Source organism: Haplochromis burtoni, unplaced genomic scaffold (genome assembly GCF_018398535.1).
Source record: "Haplochromis burtoni strain Fernald_Lab_line unplaced genomic scaffold, NCSU_Asbu1 Contig_282, whole genome shotgun sequence".
Taxonomy (NCBI): domain Eukaryota; kingdom Metazoa; phylum Chordata; class Actinopteri; order Cichliformes; family Cichlidae; genus Haplochromis; species Haplochromis burtoni.
Window position 1 is genome coordinate 654,397 of NW_024582643.1, and position 21,835 is coordinate 676,231.

The following is a 21,835-nucleotide window of genomic DNA, read 5'->3' on the forward strand; positions in this document are numbered from 1 at the left end:
CTCAGAAAAAACGTTAATCCAAAAAAATTGCAAATCGTTGCATCCTACCACCCTCCAAGGGAACAGGTGGCCTTCAGATTGAGAACGTCCTTTCTAGGCACCTCCAGTGGCATCCAGTCCTTAGATGGCACCGCTCGGTCCTTGCAGCAGATTTCTACCACATAAAAAAAACAATGCCCCCCTGCACAGCTGCAGACGGGTTTGCCCTCCTCCACGGTTATTCTGCTGGCAGCTGTTTGGATACGGGGCAAATATAAACAATGAAGACAAAGTAAGTGGAGCTCATGAAGTGAATCTCATACACCATGCTCCTCCATAAAACTGAAAAGAAGAACAAAATGAGACCACTCGATTTAACTGTGCCCATAACGACTCAGGTCTTTGATTATGCACTGACCTGCCAGTGATAACACTCTGCCTGTTCAGTCCATGAAACGGCGACACCAGTGTTTCCTACTCCACGATCACATCTCTCTGGATGGTGTTCCAAAGTTCTGAACACCAACCGTGAACAGTGACGACCCTGTACAGCTGGAACTGATCCACGTCAGCTGTTTTAGACACAGGTTTATCAGCCACAGAGGGAGCACAGCAGGATGCTGGCACTCCTTCACAGAAGATCAGAGTGAGCGCACACGTGCACGCGACTGTGCACAAACACAGCAGACTCTGGAGACCTGTCAGGTGCTTCATCATCATCATCAGTCTGAGCTCACCGGAGAGCCACAGCTGCAGGTATTCATCTCAAACACCTAGAGCACTAAACTCCACCAGCTTTAAACGTGATGGAGTTTAAAAGTTTGTCTTCGAAACAGGAACAACATTGGAAATAGGGCTGGGTTTTTATAATCGATTCATCGATTAAGATCGATTCTGGCTTGGATAACGTGAAATCGATTCATTAAAATCCTGAATCAATTTTTTTAATATAAATTTATTTTGCCCGAAATGCCAGAATCTCTGGTGAAACCTCACAAAATTTCAACAACCACCAAACAGCTAAGACAGTAAATGAGAGCAGGAACACGGCTTCTGCACAAAGACGTAAACACACAGCGCGGCCCGCGGATCAGAATCAGTGAGATGTCGCCTTTCTCACAGTCGGGGCTGAAAGCCGACAGCTCGCTGATCCTGATGTTTCGGCGGGTCGAGCTTTGTGTTCACGCCCTTTATGAGCCGATTCTAAAGCTGTTAGTTTGATGTCTCTCCAAACAATATTGACCGAACCAGCAGCAAAAGAAGATCCAAACGATTCACATAAACATCGTCATGAATTCACTCTGACTTTTGCTGTTTTGCTTCCACCGCGCTGCACAGCTCTCCCTCTCTCTCTCTGTACTTCAAGAACAGTTTCCTTTCTTCATTATTCGCTTGCTTGTTACGCACCAGTCTACTGTTCTTTACAGCGCTGTTTTTTTCCCCTTTTACTAACTTCCGAAAAGAAAACCTAATTTCTGCCGTTCAATACTGAACAAATTTAAACTTTCTAAAATTATGCAAAATGCAAAACGCCTCTAATAAAACCGCTGTAACTTCAGAGGTGATGTTCATATGCTGATTAATGGTTTTCTTTCGTTTTTGATGTACTGCAGAATATTTTTATAAAATCCAGGCCAGGAAAATCTCCTTCATGTTTTTCTGTTTTATCTTCAGCTGCTTTGACACAAAGGCCTCTGCTGTGATGCTCACACCTGTGATAAAGTCTTGCGTGTGTCAGCTTCCTTTTTATTGATAAAAAAATATGTAAATGTACTGATCTGAATTATAATATTTCTGACTGTCAAAATTTCCCAGATTCAAAGCGAATTGAATCGAATCCTGGATCGAATCAATTCGGGACCTTGTGAATCGGAATTGAATCGATTCTAGAAATCAGTGACGATACCCAGCCCTAATTGGAAACCATCCCGACTTTCATCCCGGGACATGTTTGTTATAATTTCTGGGAAAGCTGCTGAATGACAGCAAAGTAATAATTCCCAAGACGAAGAGAAACTTTCACCTAAACTGGAAGTTTGTTTTCTAATCTAATGAGCTGAGACAGCTGCTGCCCTCTGTGTGCCACATTTCAAACACTGACAGCAGTCCTGTTGTTCCTGTATTACCTGCAGAAATACAAGAGCCTACAAATCTTCTGTCTAACCACCTGATCGGCAGGTTTGAGGACAAACATCTCCTGCCCCGCTGCCACCCCAGGATCTAGACAGACGGGTCCAGTCTTGCCCGGCTGATTCCCAGGAAAATGTTTGAGTTTGTCACAGTCGTTGCAGGTTTGGCACCTTCTCCTGAAACTTTGCTCCAGGCTGTTGGCAGTTTTCACTGCGGGCTGTACTTATCTCGCTCCTTTAGTGGTTGCAGTTGCTGATTATGTGACACAAATGCGTCCCCTTTGGGTTTGAGTGGACAGGCTTCCAGGGCAAATGCATATATAAGCTTGTTTCCTGTTTTGTTGGAACAAGGAGCGCGGGATGAAACTAAGCCGTTTATCAGATCAACATGCATCAGAGGGGGTGACGCAGAAATCGATTGACAGATCAAATAATCACAGTTGGTGATGCTGCACTGACTCACACATTAACGTTTGTTAGTGGGAGTGTTTGAGTCCCGTGTGCTGTCGTGCTGATGATAACCGATCAGAGGGATTATTCTTTAATAAAAGGCGATTGTGAAATATTTGGCACCTGATGGAGGCGAAGGATCTGCTCCCATCAGCCACTCTGGATAAAAGTTTCTGACCTGTGTGGAGAATTTGACAGGAAACCAACTTGCTTTCTCTCAGTCCTGAGCTTTGATTGGCTCTTTGGCTGTGGAAACATTTCAGGCCCCTGTATGGACACCCGTAGCTGCAGCCAGATATGTTATATATTAAAGGAATGCCAGAGGCTGTAGGGGTGATGCAGTTCTGTGGAAGTGAGGCTGCAGGTAACCTTATCTACCTGACAAACACACCTGCCTGAATGTGTCTAAGGACAGTGCAGAGAGAGGCGGAGCCCAGATCCAAATCCTTCCAACGTTTTTCATATGAAATGTGTCAGCAGACTTTCAGCTCATAACAACCTCTCAGCCTTCAGAGGGACGTTTACCTGAGCGCACCTTTCTCAGGAACGCAGAATGACCAGAAGCCCTCGTCGCCGCTGACTTGACTCGCTGCGCCGCACAGAGAAAGAAGTTTACAGATCGCAGTGCCTGACCTCAGAACAGCCCACACCTCACCCGGCACCGAGCGCACCTGGAGGCAGAGGACGAGCTGCATGCGTCCGTCAGGTGTTTCTGCAAACACAGGTGAGTGCAGACGGCTGCGTTCACGAGTGCTGCTGACGCTCTCTGTATGCACTCGTCTGCATACAGCGGGCTCTGAGCGTAACCATCACTTTCACTCATTTCCAGTTTTACTACAGCAGACTTCAGATGCATTAACAGTGTGTCCCAGAGCTGCTTTCTGCACACAAGTTAAAATAAATCTGGATTTCACAGCCAGATCGATGAATAACATCTACATGAAAAAGTTTATATATCAAACAATACTGAGGCAGAGCAGTAGGATGGAGGCCACACTTTTTCAATCCACCCTCATTAATGCTATTTAATCATTTATGAATCAACATGGCTCAGTATAACATAATCAGGCATATACAAGTCTACACACATAAAACAATGTAAGCTGCACCAACCCAGTAAAAAAACGACATCTTTGACACGGCGCTGTGATGAGCGCTCCTCTCTGTACCTGTGACGATCATCTTCTTGTATTAGAGTTTAAATCGAGTCATGCTTGGACATTATTTTGCAGCCCGTATGGTTACAGGAAACCTTTTTCTGCTCGTTTGCTGCATCTTTAGATTTAATGTAACCATCAGTGAAACCTTGCATCTGTTACTGGTGCTGTTCCACAAGATTGAAGAAGTTCTCGACTGAATAATTCAGTTGTTGTAATGAACTTTTGTAGCACCAAACAACAGCAAAGAATGCAAAGGGATGTTTGGTCTATCATCTGCTTCGCTCTGGAAAAAAAAGCTTTCAGACAGTTTGTATATGATTCATGTGAAACACTGCCACCAGGAATTTAATCTCATTCTGTGTAAACTATAATCTCCCGGGAATCTGTATAGATTAAAGTCAGCATTCTCATATAGGGTTTATCATATACGGGCCAGACCAAGTAAACACAGACATGAGGTATTTCAAGGTAAAGATTAAAGACAGCGAATCAGGGTTGCAGTTAAGGTTTACAGTTTTATTACCTTCTCATAGTTTTGTGTTTCACTGTGAATTTCTTGTGGTTTTATTGGTTTTATTTCATGTCTCTGTATACCTTACATCAGCGGTCTCCAACCTGTTTTGCGCCACTGACCGGTTTATGCCCAACAATAATTTCATGGACCGGCCTTTAAGGTGTCGCGGATAAATACAACAAAATAAAACTAGTACCGGTACCGAAAAAAAGAAGATTTATTCATAACACACAGGAAAAGACCCAGGAATGAAACGATAAAAACGATAACAAAATAACGCTGAAAACTACATTTCACACCTGAGCCTCAACTCTCGCGGCCCGGTACCAAACGACTCACGGACCGGTCCCGGTCCGAGGCCCGGGGGTTGGGGACCGCTGCCTTAGATGTATAAAGCTGCAGCTCTAACTTCTGCCACACAAGTTCAACATAAACCTGCTCACTGAGCACAAATCCACTCTGGAAACTTCGACAGCTCTGACGGTCAGGCAGGGCGCGGCTCTGCAGGTGAGCCGCTGCTGCTGGGTGGTGCTGTGTGATATCAGACTGTCAGCACACATGAGTTACCAAGCAAGAAATTCACGATCATTTTATTCTTGTGAAGTGCATGAAAGAAAGCAGTTTACAAAGCTGCACCAATCAGTGAGAGGCAGAGGAAAGAGCTAGCACTGTGTCAATGAGTGACACCAGAGCTGCTCCGTTTTAGCACTGAGCTGAAGCATGAAAAAGGATCACTGACACTCACTGACAATTACAGACACTCACTGACAATTACAGACACTCACTGACACTGACACAGACAATACAATACAATTCTATTTATATAGCACATTTAAAAAACCACAGGTATGCCAAAGTGCTTCACAGAACGAGTTAGAGCAATAATAAATACAAATACAAAACACAAAATACAAATAAAATATACTAACAGGCGGGTGACATAACTAACCAATAATACACCAGGCATAGTAGGCACAACCCGAAAGGCTGAAGGTTAAAACATTATAAATATTAATAAAGCGAAAAAGATAACTTACAGTACACCAAAAATGTGGGCTGTAGGAGGCGGGAAAGCAAGGCTAAACAAATAAGTTTTTAATCAAGATTTAAAAGATTGAATTGAATCAGATGCCTTGAGGGAGATTATTTCAGAGGTAGGGTGCGACAGCGGCGAATGCGCGGTCACCTCTGGTCTTGAGCCGAGATCTAGGTCGCACCAGGAGCATTTGGCCTGATCTAAGCGCTCTCCCAGGGATATAACAGCTGAGGAGATCCGTAAGATAGCTGGGCACGGTGCTATTTATGATTTTAAAAGTGAGCAATAAGATTTTAAAATCAATGCGAAGTTTAATAGGGAGCCAGTGCAGGTCGGAAAGAGCTGGAGTAATAGACTCAAACCTGCCAGTTCCAGTTAAGAGACGCGCAGCCGCAGTTTGAACGAGCTGCAGTTTGTGAACAAGGGCAGAATGGAGACCAGTGTAAAGGGAATTACAGTAATCTAATCTGGATGTAACAAAGGCATGGATACATTTCTCCAGGTCCTTACATGGTATGTAGGGCTTGGCCTTAGAGATTAGACGTAGTTGATTGAACTCGATTTAACTACAGAGGACACATGTTTGTCCAACTTGAAGGAACTGTCCAAGACAACACCCAGGGTCCTCACAGTGTCAGAAAGGGAGTCAGCAAAGGGCCCAAAAATACCAGTTAGTTCAGCCCGAGAGGAGGGAGTATCAAAGACTACAATTTCAGTCTTCTTATCATTTAGAATGAGAGAATTGCTCAGTAGCCAGATTTTAACTTCATTCATACAATCGGAGAAGTGTTGCAACGACGACGTGACATCCTCAGCTAGTTCAAAATAGATTTGAATGTCATCCGCATAAAAGTGAAAAGAAATATTGTATTTATCAAAGATTCGGCCCAAGGGTAACAAGTATAAAGAGAACAGCATGGGACCCAGCACAGACCCCAGGGGGACACCAGAGGTAACAGGGGCAATGGAGGAGGAGCAGGTATCCATGGTGACAGAAAAGGACCTTTCTGAGAGATAGGATTTAAACCAGCTAAGGGCACTGCCCGTGATGCCCACCAGATGCTCAAGCCTCATTAAAAGGACATTATGGTCCACCAAATCAAAAGCAGAGGACAAATCAAGCAAAATGAACACCACAAGGCGCCCTGAGTCAGCAATTGAGAGAAGATCATTAAAGACTCTCAGTAATGCAGTTTCCGTGCTATGGCGTGGCTTAAACCCCGACTGAAAATTTTCCCCGATATTATTTGCATCCAAATAAGTTTGAAGTTGGGAGTGAACAATCTTCTCTAGGATTTTAGACAGAAACGGGAGTTTGGAAATGGGTCTAAAGTTAGCGAGGTCATTCTGATCAAGGGAGCTCTTTTTGAGTATAGGTTGCACTACAGTGTGTTTATAACAGTGACAGGTTAATTAATGATAAAATACAGGGCCCGATAATGTTAAACCCATCTTTAATAATGCGAGATGGAAGGATGTCATGAGCAGCGTTTGAGTTTTTTAGGTGATCAGTTATACCCTTAAGAGTAGGGAGCGAAACTGGATCAAACTGATTGAGGTTAGTAGAGCATCGTAATGCTGGGGCCTGACTCATCACAGGGGGGTGTGAGACTCTTAAGATTCTGCCTGTAAAATGAGTTAAAAATTTTCACAAAGGGCTAAGGAAGCCAATCTAGGTGTTTCAGGACAAGGATTGACAATGAGTTAAAAGTCTTAAATAAAATACGTGGGTTGTGACTATTATCCGCAATGACACCGACAGAAAAGCCGCTTTAGCCAACTTAGCAGATTTCTGAAATTCCAGGCGGGTCCTGCGAAGGATATCAAAAGACACCTGGAGCCTATCTTTTTTCCACCGTCTCTCAGCTTGGCGGCAAACGCGTCGTAAAGCGCGTAAAGAGTCATTTAGCCACGGCTGAGAGCAGCTTCTAGGCCGTTTTACTTTCATAGGGGCCACAACGTCCAGTAAAGAGGAGCAGGTAGAGAGAAAGGAGTTAGCAAAATCATCAACTGAAGAGGGTGTAGAACTGATCAAAGTCAGGGAGAACAGATTTAGAGAAAGCAGCCGAAAATTCAGCCACAGTCCCAGGATTGATTATGCGCACAAGACGTCGAGGACCCTCAAAGTTCTGGTCCAATTTGCATAACTCAGCATCAAAGATGACTGGGAAATGATCGGAGATTCCAATGTTGCTGATGTCCCTGATACAAATGTCCAGTCCATAAGAAAAAATCAAATCAAGGGTATGTCCTTTAAGGTGGGTAGGTGCATTAACCCACTGGATAAGATTAAAAGAGTCAACTAAGGCTAGAAAATCCTTGGCAAACACATCATCTTTACAACAAATGTGAATGTTAAAATCGCCAGTGATAAGACCACTGCCAGTCCTCCACCCCTGCCCGAAGGTCTCGGTGAGCTAAAAAAGGCACAATTCGGAGGAAGGAGCTCTGAGAAAGGGAAAGACTCACCGGGACGAATCCAAGTTTCCATCATGAATAGTAAATCCAGTCCTGTAGCAGTAAAAAAATAGCTCACAATAAAAGTCTTATTAGTCAGCGACCTAACATTTAAAGCGCCATCCGAGTCGAAGACGCCGAGTCGCAGTTGGAAGCACGTCTCGGGCGGCATAGGTTGCCATAACACACGCCGCCTTTAGGAGGCTTAATCCAACATGGAGCCGGCGAATAAACCACTGGGGCGACAGGGCGGGCCTGCAACTCAGCATAGCGAATCCATCGATGCCTAAACTTGATGCGGGGTGGCTGTAGCTCAGGTGGCAGAGCAGGTCAGCCACTAATCAGAAGGTCGGTGGTTCAATCCCAGGCTGCCTCCTGGCTGCATGCCAAATATCCTTGGGCAAGATACTAACCCCATGTTTGCCTACTGGTGGTGGTCAGAGGGCCCGGTGGCGCCAGTGTCCGGCAGCCTCGCCTCTGTCAGTGCGCCCCAGGGTGCGCTGTGGCTACAATGTAGCTGCCATCACCAGTGTGTGAATGGGTGTAATGGTGATGAATGTATGTAGAAGCGCTTTGGGGTCCTTAGGGACTAGTAAAAGCGCTATACAAATGCAGGCCATTTACCATTTAAACAATCTAAAGGTAAAGTGCTCCCAGAAAGTCGGGGGAATGCGGAGAGCATCCACATCGACGTCAAAGCCAGCCGTGCCTTTAGGTAAGCCTTAATGTGGACACGGACACCACTCCGTTTACCCCTTTTCCTGTAGCGTCTCCTGTGCAAAGGAAGCGGAGATCGCGTACGTTCCTGAGAGGTGATCCGTCCGCAGCAGAGTGGTATCTCCTAAATTCCACCACGGGTCCGATCCATGGAAGTATGACCCGTAAGTATAGGGTGGCCGGAGACTTAGAAGAGTAAGCCGGTCATAAGTTAGCAATGCAGAGCCACCTGAATAGCATATTAGCAGAAAGGTAAGAAGCAGCAGAGAGCAGTGGAGACGGGCTGCCGAACACACTGGCGCCATCTTTTGATGGACAGACAATTACTGACAATTACAGACCATCTTTGACAATTACAGACACTCACTGACAAATACAGACAATCACTGACAATCAGACATCTCATTCCATGTTTCCAGCCACAAAGTTCTAATGCTGTATTTGCATTATTTTCCAACGAGGCGCTCCATGAACTGATCTCAATTTAGACAAACAGAGAATCATAATAACCTGTTAATAAACTTTATTTGTATAAAGGGAACAGCTGATATTTTAAAGTCTGATTTCATGTTTGACAGGTAAACAGAGACCAATAAAGCAGTTGTACCACAAGAGCCTGCAGTACTATCTGACGTGATGACATCAGAGGACCTCTTAAACACTCTGGAAGATTTGGGAGATGAAGAGTTTGATAAATTCAAGTGGTTCCTGCAGCATGGTGATGTCCTTCGGGGGCGCCCTGCCATCAGAAAGAGCCGTCTGGAGACGTCAAAGCGACTGGAAACTGTGGACCTGATCATACAAACCTATGATCTCCAAGGAGCTTTGGAGGTGACCAAGGTGGTTTTAGAGAGAATTAACAGAAATGACCTGCTGCAGAGTTTTTCTGTCAGCAGCCCAACAACCGAAGGTCAGTCACAGGAAGAGACAAACACTGCTGTCTGAAAAGGTTCAACAAAGTGCAGGTTATATTATTTTAATGCTCATAATGTCTGTTTGTCTATCAGTGCACATCAATGGTGGGAAGACTTCAAAGAAGAAAGGGGATGAAAATGATGGTGGGAAAACCACAAAGAAGAAAGATGACGATAACAATGATGGGAAGACTTCGAAGAAAAAAGCAGATGATGAAGATGGTGGGAAGAGCCCAAAGAAGAAAGGGGACAATGACAATGATGGGAAGACTTCGAAGAAAAAAGCAGATGATGAAGATGGTGGGAAGAGCCCAAAGAAGAAAGGGGACAATGACAATGATGGGAAGACTTCAAAGGAAGAAGCGGATAATGAAGATGGTGGGAAGACTACGAAGAAGAAAGGAGATGACGGCAGTGTTGGGAAGGCTAAAAAGAAGAAAGGACTTTTCTCCTCTAAGACTCAGGCTCCTACTTCTGAGACTGATGGTAAAACTACTGTCAGGTTTGATAACGTGATGATTGGCTAATTAACAAATACTCAATATTTGTGATGTCGTTGCATTTCTAATCCAAATCTTTTACTGAATTTTAACTTTACAAAGGTTGGAGATAGGGATGGGCGGTAGAAACGATATAAATTTGGCCAACAGTAGAGATTTTGACTATAGTCAAAGGAGCTTGCAAAGAAAAGCGTCTGGACTTCTTTAAGTTGCTTGAAGACGTTTCACCTCTCATCCGAGAAGCTTCTTCAGTTCTAAGGTCAAATGGTGGAGAGTCCCAGATATAAACCTAGTGGGAGTTCCCCCCACAGAGGGACAAAAGGACCCCCTGATGATCCTCGCCTGAGCCAAGGTGTGAAACTGGGTGTGGGTCCCAGACGCTTTTCTTTGCAAGCTCCTTTGACTATGATGACCTGGATGACTGAGAACCTTCACAGACATTTTGACTATACCGCTCTACTACGATAGCGCATGTTGATGGTGTCATCAAGCTGCCTGTTTTGGTCGAAAGCATTGCAGCGGCTGCAAACAATTCAATTCAATTTTATTTATATAGCGCCAAATCACAACAAAAGTCGCCTCAAGGCGCTTCATAGATACAGAGAAAGTAGCATAAACAGCATAAACTGGAAATTATGGCGGGCGACAGTAATAGCAAAGAGACGGAGCACTTTTGGAATATGGGGAAAGCCAAAAACTGTGCTTCCTCCACTTCCATACCATTGATTCATTAATGCTGAATTCTCTGCAGCTGCTCTATTCCCATGTTGTTGCAGTATATTAATGACTAACCTCGTATTGTGGATGGATTATCTCAGTTGTTCTCCTGACTGAAGTTTGGTCCGTTTACAGCATCCTGCCATGATTGCATTTGTCCCTAACCCTCAGGAACCCTCACGTTAACTTTTACCGAGTGGAAAAAAGTTCATCCTCCAGCTTCACTGTGTTTATGTTATGCTAACATAGCTGTGTCGCTAGCGATCACGTAGCACATCATTATATACCAGCTAGCCCAACTTCAGTAACCCTACAAACGTCACTGCTGTTTAGTTTTCTGTCTTCATTTATGTTGGAAGTGATAGCAGAGCTGTACGTTTGAATTTTTCAGAAATCTCTCAGTCAGAACATGCTATATCATGCTTAGGTAACTAGCGAAACTAGCGAGCTAACTTCCTGCTAACTTCTAACTCCGTTAAATGTAATAAATTCTGTTTTCATGGATGCCTGGATGTTAAACTTAATTGTTACACCTGGTAAAGCAGCAACGCTGATCATTTTATTAAAGATGAAATAATTTAGACAGTTTTTAACTCTCAGTGATGCCGCACTGATCGTTTGACTTTGAGATCTGAACCTGACAGAGTTTAGGACCCAGATTACTCCGTGACACGCCTGACTACGGCAGCTGTAATGCTCCAACAATCCATCAAGCGATGCGGCTTCATAGCTTAGCAAAGTCAGACTAAAACATTTTTGACAGATTTTTGAGCACCGTGTAGCACAGAAAATCGGTTCGAGGTCAATAAGCACAACCAGAATTCATACATAAGGCGCTATGTCGATTTTTGAGAAAATTATAGGATTTTAAGTGCGCCTTATAGTGTGTAAAATACGTTATACAGAAGAAAAGAATATATCGCGATACATATTGTTACCGCACATGCTTCAAATTATACCATGATGTAGATTTTAGGTCATATCGCTCAGCCCTAGTTGGAGATTTCACTAGACTATTGTGTTTTAATCATTCTATATACTACCTAGCATACTTGCAGTTTACCTTGGACATAGCTTACTAGAGAAGATTTAAACTAAAGGTCAAAGTTCTAAACTGAAACTTTCACTTCAAAGCTTGGTAAACACAGCAGTAGTGTCTCTGTAGTTAGCTAAAACAATGAAGTTATTCACTCTTTTCTGCCGTTTATGGGAGGATAACAACATGGGAAACTGAGCAAAGAAAACATGATTTGTAGTTATTCACCTCCCATATCAACCTAAGTGTATGAACACATTTTCTGCTGTTTGCCATAACCAAATCACTTAAATGACGTTATAAGAGTTTTTTCAAAATGTTATATAAAATTTTTTTTCTCCATATTGGTAACAACTACTACCATCTGAAACCAAAAGAGTAGACCATTGTATACTTTCATTAGCACTAGTGTTTATATCACTGGTTTAAGGAATATTTTAAAATGTATAAAATTATAATAACTACAAACAGCTGAAACATCGTAATTTATGCCAGTAAACCTGATATGGGCTCGGGGCTGAATAATCCTCGATATCTTAATTATACACTTTACACTTTCGTTTTTTTATCCTTCATTTTTGACATAGATATGATGGTTCCAGTACCAGAGCCACATCCCATCACATTTTACCAGCAGATGCTTCAGTCAAATTTCCAGGATAAATTTTTGGGTGCAGAAGAAGAGTGGGCAAAAGACACACAGCATCTGGCTGATATCTACACAGAGCTGTACATCACAGCCAGGTGTGGCGCACATTTCCACACACAGCATGAGGTCCGAACGTTAGAAAAGGCATGGAAGCCAGCAGAAGCAGAGAAATCAATTCAACCCACAGACATGTTTGAGCATCCTTCTGGAGAATCCAAACCCATCAAAACAGTGATGACCAATGGAATCGCAGGAATTGGAAAAACTTTCCTTGTCCAGAAGTTTGTTTTGGACTGGGCTGAAAAAAGATCCAATCAAGATGTGCATCTGATTTTCCCCTTCACCTTCCGTCAGCTGAATCCTCTGAAGGGAGAAAAGTTCAGTTTGGCAGAGCTCATTCATGAATGCATCCCAGAAACTGTAGGCATCCCACAGGAGGCTCTTAATTACATCTTTACAGATGTTCAGTCATCAGGAATCACCAACTATGACAAGAGTAAATTCAAACTTCTGTTTGTGTTTGATGGGCTGGATGAGAGCCGCCTTCATCTCGACCTTCATTCTGAAGACATTCGCTCTGTCGATGTAACAAAGGCAACAGTAACAGATGTCCTGCTAAGAAAACTCATAAATGGAAAACTGTTATGCTCTGCTCGCATCTGGATAACCACACGGCCTGCAGCCAATCAGATCCCAGAGTTTATCAGCATGACAGAGGTCAGAGGGTTCACTGACCCGAAGGAGGAGTACTTCAGGAAGAGATTCAAAGATGAGGAACAGGCCAACAGGATTGTCTCCCACATCAAAACATCACGAAGTCTCCTAATCCTGTGTAACATCCCAGTCTTCTGCTGGATCACTGCAACAGTTCTGGAGGATGTGTTGAAAACCAGAGAGGGAGGAGAGCTGCCCAAGACTCTGACTGAGATGTACGCAGAGTTCCTGATGTTTCAGATTGATCGGACAAAAGAAAAGTATGGCCCAGAGAAGAGCATTCAATACATTACGTCATTAGCAAAACTGGCCTTTGAGCAGCTGGAAAAGGGCAACCTGATCTTCTATGAGAAGGATCTGAGAGAGAGCGGCATTGACTTTGTCTCAGCATGTGGAGGAGTTTCCACAGAGATCTTTAAAGAGGAGCGAGGGAGGAAAGGGAAAGACAAGATGTTCAGCTTCGTCCATCTGAGTGTTCAGGATTTTCTGGCTGCTTTTTATGTGAAGATGTCTCTAATAAACAGCAACAAAAATGTGATGCCTTTACCACGAATGTCTCTGCAAAACCTTCGACTCCTTTTTAGCAAAACATCTTCAAAGAAGATCCACAGGATTTCCATTGACAGGGCCTTAAAGAGTCCAAATGGAAGCCTGGATTTGTTCCTTCGCTTCCTCCTGGGTCTTTCACTGCAGACCAACCAGGAGAAACTACAGAACCTGTTGATCAAGACGGACAGTAACCCACTGGCCAATCAGAAAACAGCCCAGTACATCAAGAAGAAGCTCAGTGAGAATCTGTCTCCAGAGAGAAGCATCAATCTGTTCCACTGTCTGAATGAGCTAAATGATTCTTCTCTAGTGGAGGAGATCCAACAGTCCCTGAGATCAGGAAGGCTCTCCACAGAAAAACTATCTCTTGCTCAGTGGTCAGCTCTGGTCTTCATCTTGCTGTCATCGGAAGAAGATTTGGGCGTGTTTGATCTGAAGAAATACTCAGTTTTTGCTTCAGAGGATGCTTTTCTGAGACTGCTACCAATAACGAAAGAAGCCAGCAAAGTTCTGTAGGTGGACAGATAATACGTAATACGTATGTAGGGGTTTTGTCAACCAATAACATTTTCAGTCTGTGTCATACTGATTTGTCTTACTGAATCATTTCAGTCGAGTAAACAAAAAATTGTATAGTTGTTGTTGTTGTTGCTATTCTTGCTCCATGTGAAAGAGTATCACTTTGTTTCACTAACTCTCCTCCAGGCTGAGTGCATGCAATCTGTCAAAGAGAAGCTGTTCAGCTCTATCCTCAGCTCTTAGCTCTGAGCCATCCAGCATGCGAGAACTGGACCTGAGTAACAACGACCTGCACGATTCAGGAGTGAAGCTGTTGTCTATTGGGCTGGGGAGTCCAAGCTGTAGACTGGAGAAACTCAAGTAAGTCCAGATCATTCACCCCCCACAATCACACATGTAAGGACCGAAAGAACATTGCCTGTAAATTTCAATTAAACGTAAAGCATTACATTTTTTGTCTTATTTTTCTGTGTCAGCAAATGAATCTATATAAATTCCAGTGACGACATTATGCAGACAGTTAGAGCATCATGGCTTTGTTCATTCTCCCCAAAAGATAAGGCACATATAATCAGTTCAGTTTGTTTGCTTGTTAACAGTCTAGCATCCACAGTTTTCAAGTTATCATGTTTAAATTTTGCATGGTAGTAGATACCAATAACATCTCGAGCTGATTTCATTTTATATCTCTCTCTCTGTGCATACTCAGCCTGTCAGGCTGTATGATATCAGGGAAGGGCTGTACTTCTCTAGCCACAGCTTTGAGAGCCAACCCCTACCATCTGAGTGAGCTGGACCTGAGCTACAACCATCCAGGGGACACCGCCACCAAGCTGCTTTCTGCTGGAGTGGAGCATCAACACTGGAAGCTTAAAATTCTGAGGCAAGAGATTAAAATGAGACTCACACAGTGTTTTTGTGTCACACTGGTGGGATTGGGTGGTTCACAGCTGCTAATAGCTACTGAAGGTTTAGTCTTTGGGAAGTCTTGGATTAAAGACAAATCCATGTTCAATTAGTCTGGTTATCAGACGATCTGAGACTTTATTCATTGTTTGTTAACATTTAATGTAACATCTGGGCGAGTGTGTCTTTGTTAAGTCTAAAAAGCGTCTTATACAAGGGCCCACCTGACTCGGAGTGAATGTCGTCATCAGACAATGAATGTGAGGCTGAGTGTGGAAGTCAACTTTTTTGGACTACACAAAATCTTCAATGCAACACTAGAATGCACCACAAACAGAAACACACTTCAGAGTTATGACTGTCTGTGTGTGCAGCACAGATTACAGCTCATCTCAGTGGTATGACTGAAGGTCGTGATTCATTAAAAAATCTTTCTGAAGTGTCATTCAGACTTTGTTTGTCATCCAGGCTGGAGCATGGTGGAGAGCAGAGGCTGAAACCTGGTTTGAAGAAATGTGAGTGTTTGTTCTCTTTGATTCATGAAGTCAGCATATGTTATAGCTTCAATCTGCAGGTTATTCTGAATTTGACTAAAGAGCCAGAACAATGAATCATTGTGATGTTTTTCTTCAGTCTTTTCATAAATCAGCAGACGTCGCATCAACTGATAATAATAATCAAATAATAATATTTATTTCTAAAGCACACTAAAAAACCAAGGGTATACCAAGGTGCTTGACAAAATAAGATGGGAAAAGGAGATGGGAGGGAAAAGAGAAAGGACCCGGCACATATTAAACATAAAACCATGACAACCATAATACATACAAGTATTTAACAAAGCATAACAGATAAAAATGTATCAACACACACACGAAATATTAGCTAGATGGAAAAGCAAGATTAAATAAATAAGTCTTTAACCGTGATTTAAACAATGGCATAGAGTCAGACGCCCGGATAGCAGCAGGAAGATTGTTCCATAGACTGAGGCAGCTACAGCAAACACACGGTCGCCCCGAGACTTCAGCCGAGAACACGGTTGCTCCAGAAGAAGTTGGGTAGCAGGAAATCTAAGTGCTCTGAAAGGAGCACTTAGGTTTCCTGCTACCCATCAAAAGGCGTGCCGCCGCATTCTGGACAGTCTGCGAGGAGAAGGGAGGAGGAAAGGCCAATGTAAAGAGAGTTGCAGTAGTCCAACCTGGAAGTCACGAATGCGTAAATAAGTTTTTCCAGGTCATTGTGTGGAATATAGCGCTTAGCCTTAGAAATGAGGCACAGCTGATTAAAACTAGACCTCACAACAGCAAACACTTGCTTGTCAAATTTAAACGAGCTATCCAGTAATATGCCCAAATTACTGGCATAATCAGAAGGGGAGCTAGCAAAAGGCATCAGAGCAGCACACAATTGGTCGCGGGGGATTTTACTATCGAACACCACGATCTCCGTTTTCTTTTCGTTCAGGACAAGAGAATTACTCTTGAACCAACCTTTAACCTCACGCATGCATTCACGAAAATAGTGAAAAGACATAGCAAGATCGTCAGTAATCTCAAAATAAATCTGTATATCATCAGCATAGCAATGAAAGGCAATATTATACTTCTCAAAAATTGCTCCAAGGGGGAGCAGATATAATGAGAAGAGAACAGGGCCTCTCTTCTCATTATATACACCACAGCGTACAGGTACTGAGGAAGATGAGAAGTTTCCCAAATTAACCGAAAAAGACCTGTCAGCGAGATAAAATTTAAACCAGTTAAGGGCAGTGCCTCTTTTACCCACAGTATGCTCAAGTCTTAGTAGAAGAATGTTATGATCCACCATATCAAAAGCAGAGGGAAGATCCAATAAAACCAGGACCACAGAGCGTCCAGAGTCAGTGCTTACAAGAAGGTCATTGAGAACTCTAAGCAAGGCCGTTTCAGTGCTGAAATTTCTCTGCAATGTTGTTCGTGTCTAAATATGCCTGAAGCTGAGAAAGAACTAGTCGCTCCAGGATCTTGGACAGAAACGGAAGCTTAGAGATCGGTCTATACTTCAAGAGATCATAACAATCAAGATTCTTTTTTTTCAGAATAGGCTGGACTACAGCATGCTTAAAGGCCAGTGGGACAGATCCAGAGAGTAGAGAAAAATTCATTAAGAATAAAATGCTCGGTTCAATTACATCATAGCAGCCCTTAACAATGCGTGATGGGGGAATATCAAAGACAGCATTGGTGTTTTTCAGTTGATCGACCAGCTGCTTCAGAGTCGAAAGTAACACGGGCACGGCATACGGGGGTTGTGACCATAAGCCAGAAGGACTTTGGAAAGAAAAGATGCCTTAGCCATTTTAGCAGTTTGAAACTGTGAGCAGCTAGTCTGTAACATATCATAAGAGACCTGAAGTTGATCTTTTTTCCACTTTCTCTCATCACGGCGACAAACATGTCGTAAGGCACGCGTAGTATCGTTAAGCCAGCAATGAGAGTAGGTTCTAGGGCGCTTCATTTTAGTGGGAGCAACAGAATCAAGAATAGAAAAACAAAGAGATAACGGGATATTAGCACAACCATCAACCAAACAGAGAGAACAGTCGTCAGGTACAGCCAAATCAGGGGTAGATGAAAATAATGATAACAAAATATCAGCATAACCATCAGATGAGCGAACTGAGCAGCAGTCAGGTATCATGAATGCCAAAACTAAAAAAAGACACAGCAAACTTTAACACAGCTTCAGAGCTGAGTACACGTAGCAGACGAGAAGTAGCTACAGACTGCGGTCCAGCGGCAGATAAACCAATATCAAAAATAATTGGGAAATGATCTGAAATCCCATTTATATCCTTAATGCAGATATCCAGGCCATACGTAAAGACCAAGTCCAAAATATGGCCTTTAACATGGGTTGGTTCATTTACCCACTGAAGGAGGTTAAAAGAGTCCATTAAAGCCAGAAAGTCTTAAGCAAGCAGGCCATCCTTACAACAGATGTGTATGTTCACCAAGAATAAGAACAGAGTCATATTTAAAAAGAACGGAACCCAAGAGATGAAACACTCGTCATATTTGGGCGGTCGGCAGACCAACACACACAGAGTGCTCGTGGAAGCAGTCATCTCCAATAACTGAGCTTCAAAGCTAGCAAAGTTAGGTGAGGAAAGTTACCGAACATTATATACGTCATATATAAAAACCGAGGCTAAACCACCTCCCCTACCAGAAAGCGTCGGTGAACTAAAATAGGCACAGTCCAAAGGAAGAAGTGCAGAGAAAGGGATGAGCTCACCAGGGCGAATCCAGGTTTCCATAAGGAATAAAACATCAAGGCTGTTAGTAGAGAAAAGGCATTTAAAACAAAGGTCTTTTACCAGCGACCTGACATTAAGCAATGCAATCCGTGGCCAGGGTAGTAAGTCACCTCTAGAAGCACGATGTGCTTAGATTGCTTCAACAAATCCCCGTTGGCGCAACGTTATCCAAATCCGAGCAGGAAAGCGTGTTGCAGAACGGGCAGAGGAGGCTTGATGATCAACTGGGTAAATCCAGCAATGAGTAAGCAACCTAGCGTCAGAGCAGTCCAGGGAGAAAATGATGGCGTGTCCAGGTGAGCATGTACATGGTCCGTAATTCTGGCTCTGAGAAAGGCCCTGAGACGGACGCGACGGCCACTCCTTCTTTCCCGCTTCCTGTAGCGCTTCTTGTGGAGATTAGGGAGGAGAAGCTGAAGGACGAATCCAGTTGTGGTAGATTAGCGCTGCCCACACTCCAGCAGGGGTTGGCTCAAAACAAATGGAAAGAACGAAGAGTTAAAAGTGTTTGCCTGTCATATGTAATCAGTGCACAACCACTAGATGAACATACGACTAGAAAAACAAAACAAAACCCAGTGCCGAGGTCAATAAGTGAAGGTAAAGGGAAAAGGGAGGGTAAAAAGTGGCGAGACAGACACATGGCAAGTCAAGCACACTGGCGCCATCTTAACTCAGCATGCAAATATGACAAATCGCTGCTGCTGTTTCTTCTCCGCTCTCTCAGATTTCTGCGAACTCACACTGGACACAAGCACAGCCAACAGAAACCTCAAGCTGTCCGACAACAACAGGAAAGTGACGGCACTGTCGACGCAGGAGCCTTACGCCCAGCACGCAGAGAGGTTTGACTTCTGCCTTCAACTGCTGTGCAAGCACGGTGTGACTGGTCGCTGTTACTGGGAGGTGGAGTGGAAAGGAGTGGTGGATATCGCAGTCAGTTACAGAGGAATCAGAAGGAGAGGAGACAGTATCGACTGCAAGTTTGGATGCAACGGTCAGTCGTGGAGTCTGATGTGCTCTGATGTTGATCACTACTCTGTGTGGCACAACAACACAGGGAAAGACATCTCCTCCTCCGCCTTCTCCTCTGTCTCTAACAGAGCAGGAGTGTATGTGGACTGGCCTGCGGGCACTCTGTCCTTCTACAGAATCTGCTCTGGCTCAAAGACCCTCCTCCACACCTTCCACACCACATTCACCGAACCCCTTTATCCTGGGTTTGGGTTCTGCACATTGTCGTTCGGTTCTTCTGTGTTTCTGAGTTCTCCGTAGAAACGAGAGTCTGGGCTTATGTCGAAAAACGACTTGATGTTTGACTCACTGTGACGTGAAGTCAGCGCCTTTATGCTCCGGGTGGCTGAATATGTAGGCGTGTTCTTGTTATCGTACTTTCTCACGGACGTGTCTTTGAACTTGTGTGTTTTTTGCTATGTTTCTATGTTTTTGTAAATCAGGCCGCTGAAACGAGCCCACTGGGTTCATAAATAACTTAAATCTTCTGGACACAGCTGGTCGTTGTGCTCACGAGCAACACCACCGACCGATCTACCCGTGGACCCTCGTGCCCTGACCTGTTGTTACCATGGAGACCACTGTAGACTTTTTCACACTGGTTCAGATTCCTGGACCACAGCTGACCTTTGAACCTGCTGATGTTGCTGTCAGATGCAATGATGATGTCATCCTCCAGCAGGATGCCTATTATTGTGCTGTGACATCATCATCACATGACAGTAATCAGGCCTAAGACGGCTTGTGAGGAAGCGTTTAATGTTTCAATTATTATTATTATTTTATACAGCACCAAATCACAGCAACAGTCGCCTCAAGGTGCTTTATACTGTAAGGTAGACCCTACAATAACACATACAGAGAAAAACCCAACAATCATATGACCCGATATTTCTACTCTGAGTGCTTTTTTACAACAATAATATATGTTTAAGGTAATAATATACTCTTGTATGCCTGTAAGTGCTTTCTTCACACTCTGATGGATGCGTCGGACGATCACTGGTGATGCGATGTGATCATTTTCTTTCTTTTTCCCCCGCCTGTCCTGCTTGGCTCTTTTGCCATCAAAATTATTGTCTGAAGGCAAAGAAAGATGCCCAACGGATTTACTTTGCCAAATGGACCATCCCAGCCTTGCTGAATTGGTCTACTTGATTGATCTTTGTTTTTATTGTTTATTTTATTTTCACTTGCTCCACACGGGACAGACGTGACGGGGGAAAGAAAGAGGGAAAGAAAAACAGCGGGGAAGAGGGACGGGGATAAAGGGCAAAAACCAAAAACGAGGTGGGGGGGACAAGAAATACATATATGTCTTCGGAACCATGGTAACAGGGCACAGAATTGTTTCATATTCGGTAGAAGCTGCGGCAACTAAATTGTCGCCCTGAGGTTGAGCCTGCAAAACCTCCAACCTCTAACCCTAACCCAGCTGACGGGACGCAACCTCTCACTGAGCAGCTTCTGTGTCATGTGAACACTGGAAATGTCCCGACCGGCTGTGTGTCAGTGGACCCGAATGCAGGACTGGGAATCAGTTTTATTTCTGAACTTACAGGAACCAGGAATCAGACAGGAAACATCTGGGAACGCAGCTGAACAGAGACTCAGGATACGGAATAGAAATCAAAACCAAGAGCAGACTCAATACATCTCAGAATAATGAACGTGCTGTAAACACAGCGTCCCAGACTCAGGACCCTGCCGGGGAATGTTTTCAGTACATCCTGACGAAACTCTGCGGGGGTGCAGGCCGGGCTCATTGTAGCGATCAACACGAGCTCTTCAAGGTCAGCTTTGTGACTCCTTGGTGTGGTCTCCTGTTTGAGTGTGGCCTGTGCTTTCCATACACACAGTGGAAATGCTACACCCATGTACTTTACTGCTGGGTAACTGTTACTACATGATAATAATTATAGATTTTGTACAGCACGAGTAACTGTCATTTCCTATAAATGTACTTTTCTTGTCTTTAGCTGTATTAGTTCAGTGTTACGCTTTAATTCCTGTTAACTGAAATGTTTTATTCAGACTTTGTTTAAGTTTACGGCGTGCTTATTATAAACATGCGTAGTCACCCATCATGGAGCTAGAAAATCAATAACTGGAATACAAACGACAGAAAACTGACCCAGGATCTGCCACTAATGGTCCACTAACATCTGGTGAGACCAGTAGCAGTTTTAGATACGGGCGGTTGCCTGGGGCGGCGTCGTGGGGGGGGGGCAGCACGGGCATCGGCAAAAAAAATATAAAAAATTGCTGGTACTCATGCTGCCCCGACGTCAGCCAGGGAATGGTACAGGTACCGATCGGTTTTCTATCGCCCATTTGCTGGGAGTAAGGGCGCCTGCTGCTTGCTGCACAGGGAGGAGAGGGCGGGGCGGCGGGGGAGTCTCTGGCTGGCTGGAGCAGCGTCTAATAACCAACTCACAAAATAAAACAACATAAAAACAAAACAACAAACACGAAAACACCAGACGTCATGATACAGAGCCCTCGGTGCGCCTTCTCGCTGCTGAAGTCAAAGTAAACTTTATTGTCATCTCCACTACAGACAGTCCAGCACAT

General features: G+C 43.8%; 2 protein-coding genes across 2 annotated transcripts; one reads left to right on the forward strand and one right to left on the reverse strand.

Moving 5' to 3' along the window:
- Nucleotides 1-2,988: 2,988 nt before the first annotated feature.
- LOC102302084 (NACHT, LRR and PYD domains-containing protein 3) lies at nt 2,989-21,632 on the forward strand. Its single transcript, XM_042227806.1, has 8 exons — nt 2,989-3,282; nt 9,021-9,352; nt 9,450-9,842; nt 12,197-14,033; nt 14,227-14,400; nt 14,750-14,923; nt 15,415-15,461; nt 18,975-21,632. The coding sequence occupies exons 2-8, from the start codon at nt 9,079-9,081 to the stop codon at nt 19,520-19,522; spliced, it is 3,447 nt and encodes a 1,148-aa protein (XP_042083740.1). The 5' UTR covers nt 2,989-3,282; nt 9,021-9,078; the 3' UTR covers nt 19,523-21,632.
- Nucleotides 5,338-6,681, reverse strand: LOC102297446 (RNA-directed DNA polymerase from mobile element jockey; the record flags this gene model as incomplete). Its single annotated transcript, XM_005940504.3, has 2 exons — nt 5,338-5,773; nt 5,809-6,681. Coding segments are annotated over 2 exons (1,266 nt in total), but the record flags the coding sequence as incomplete, so codon positions are not given.
- Nucleotides 21,633-21,835: the final 203 nt, after the last annotated feature.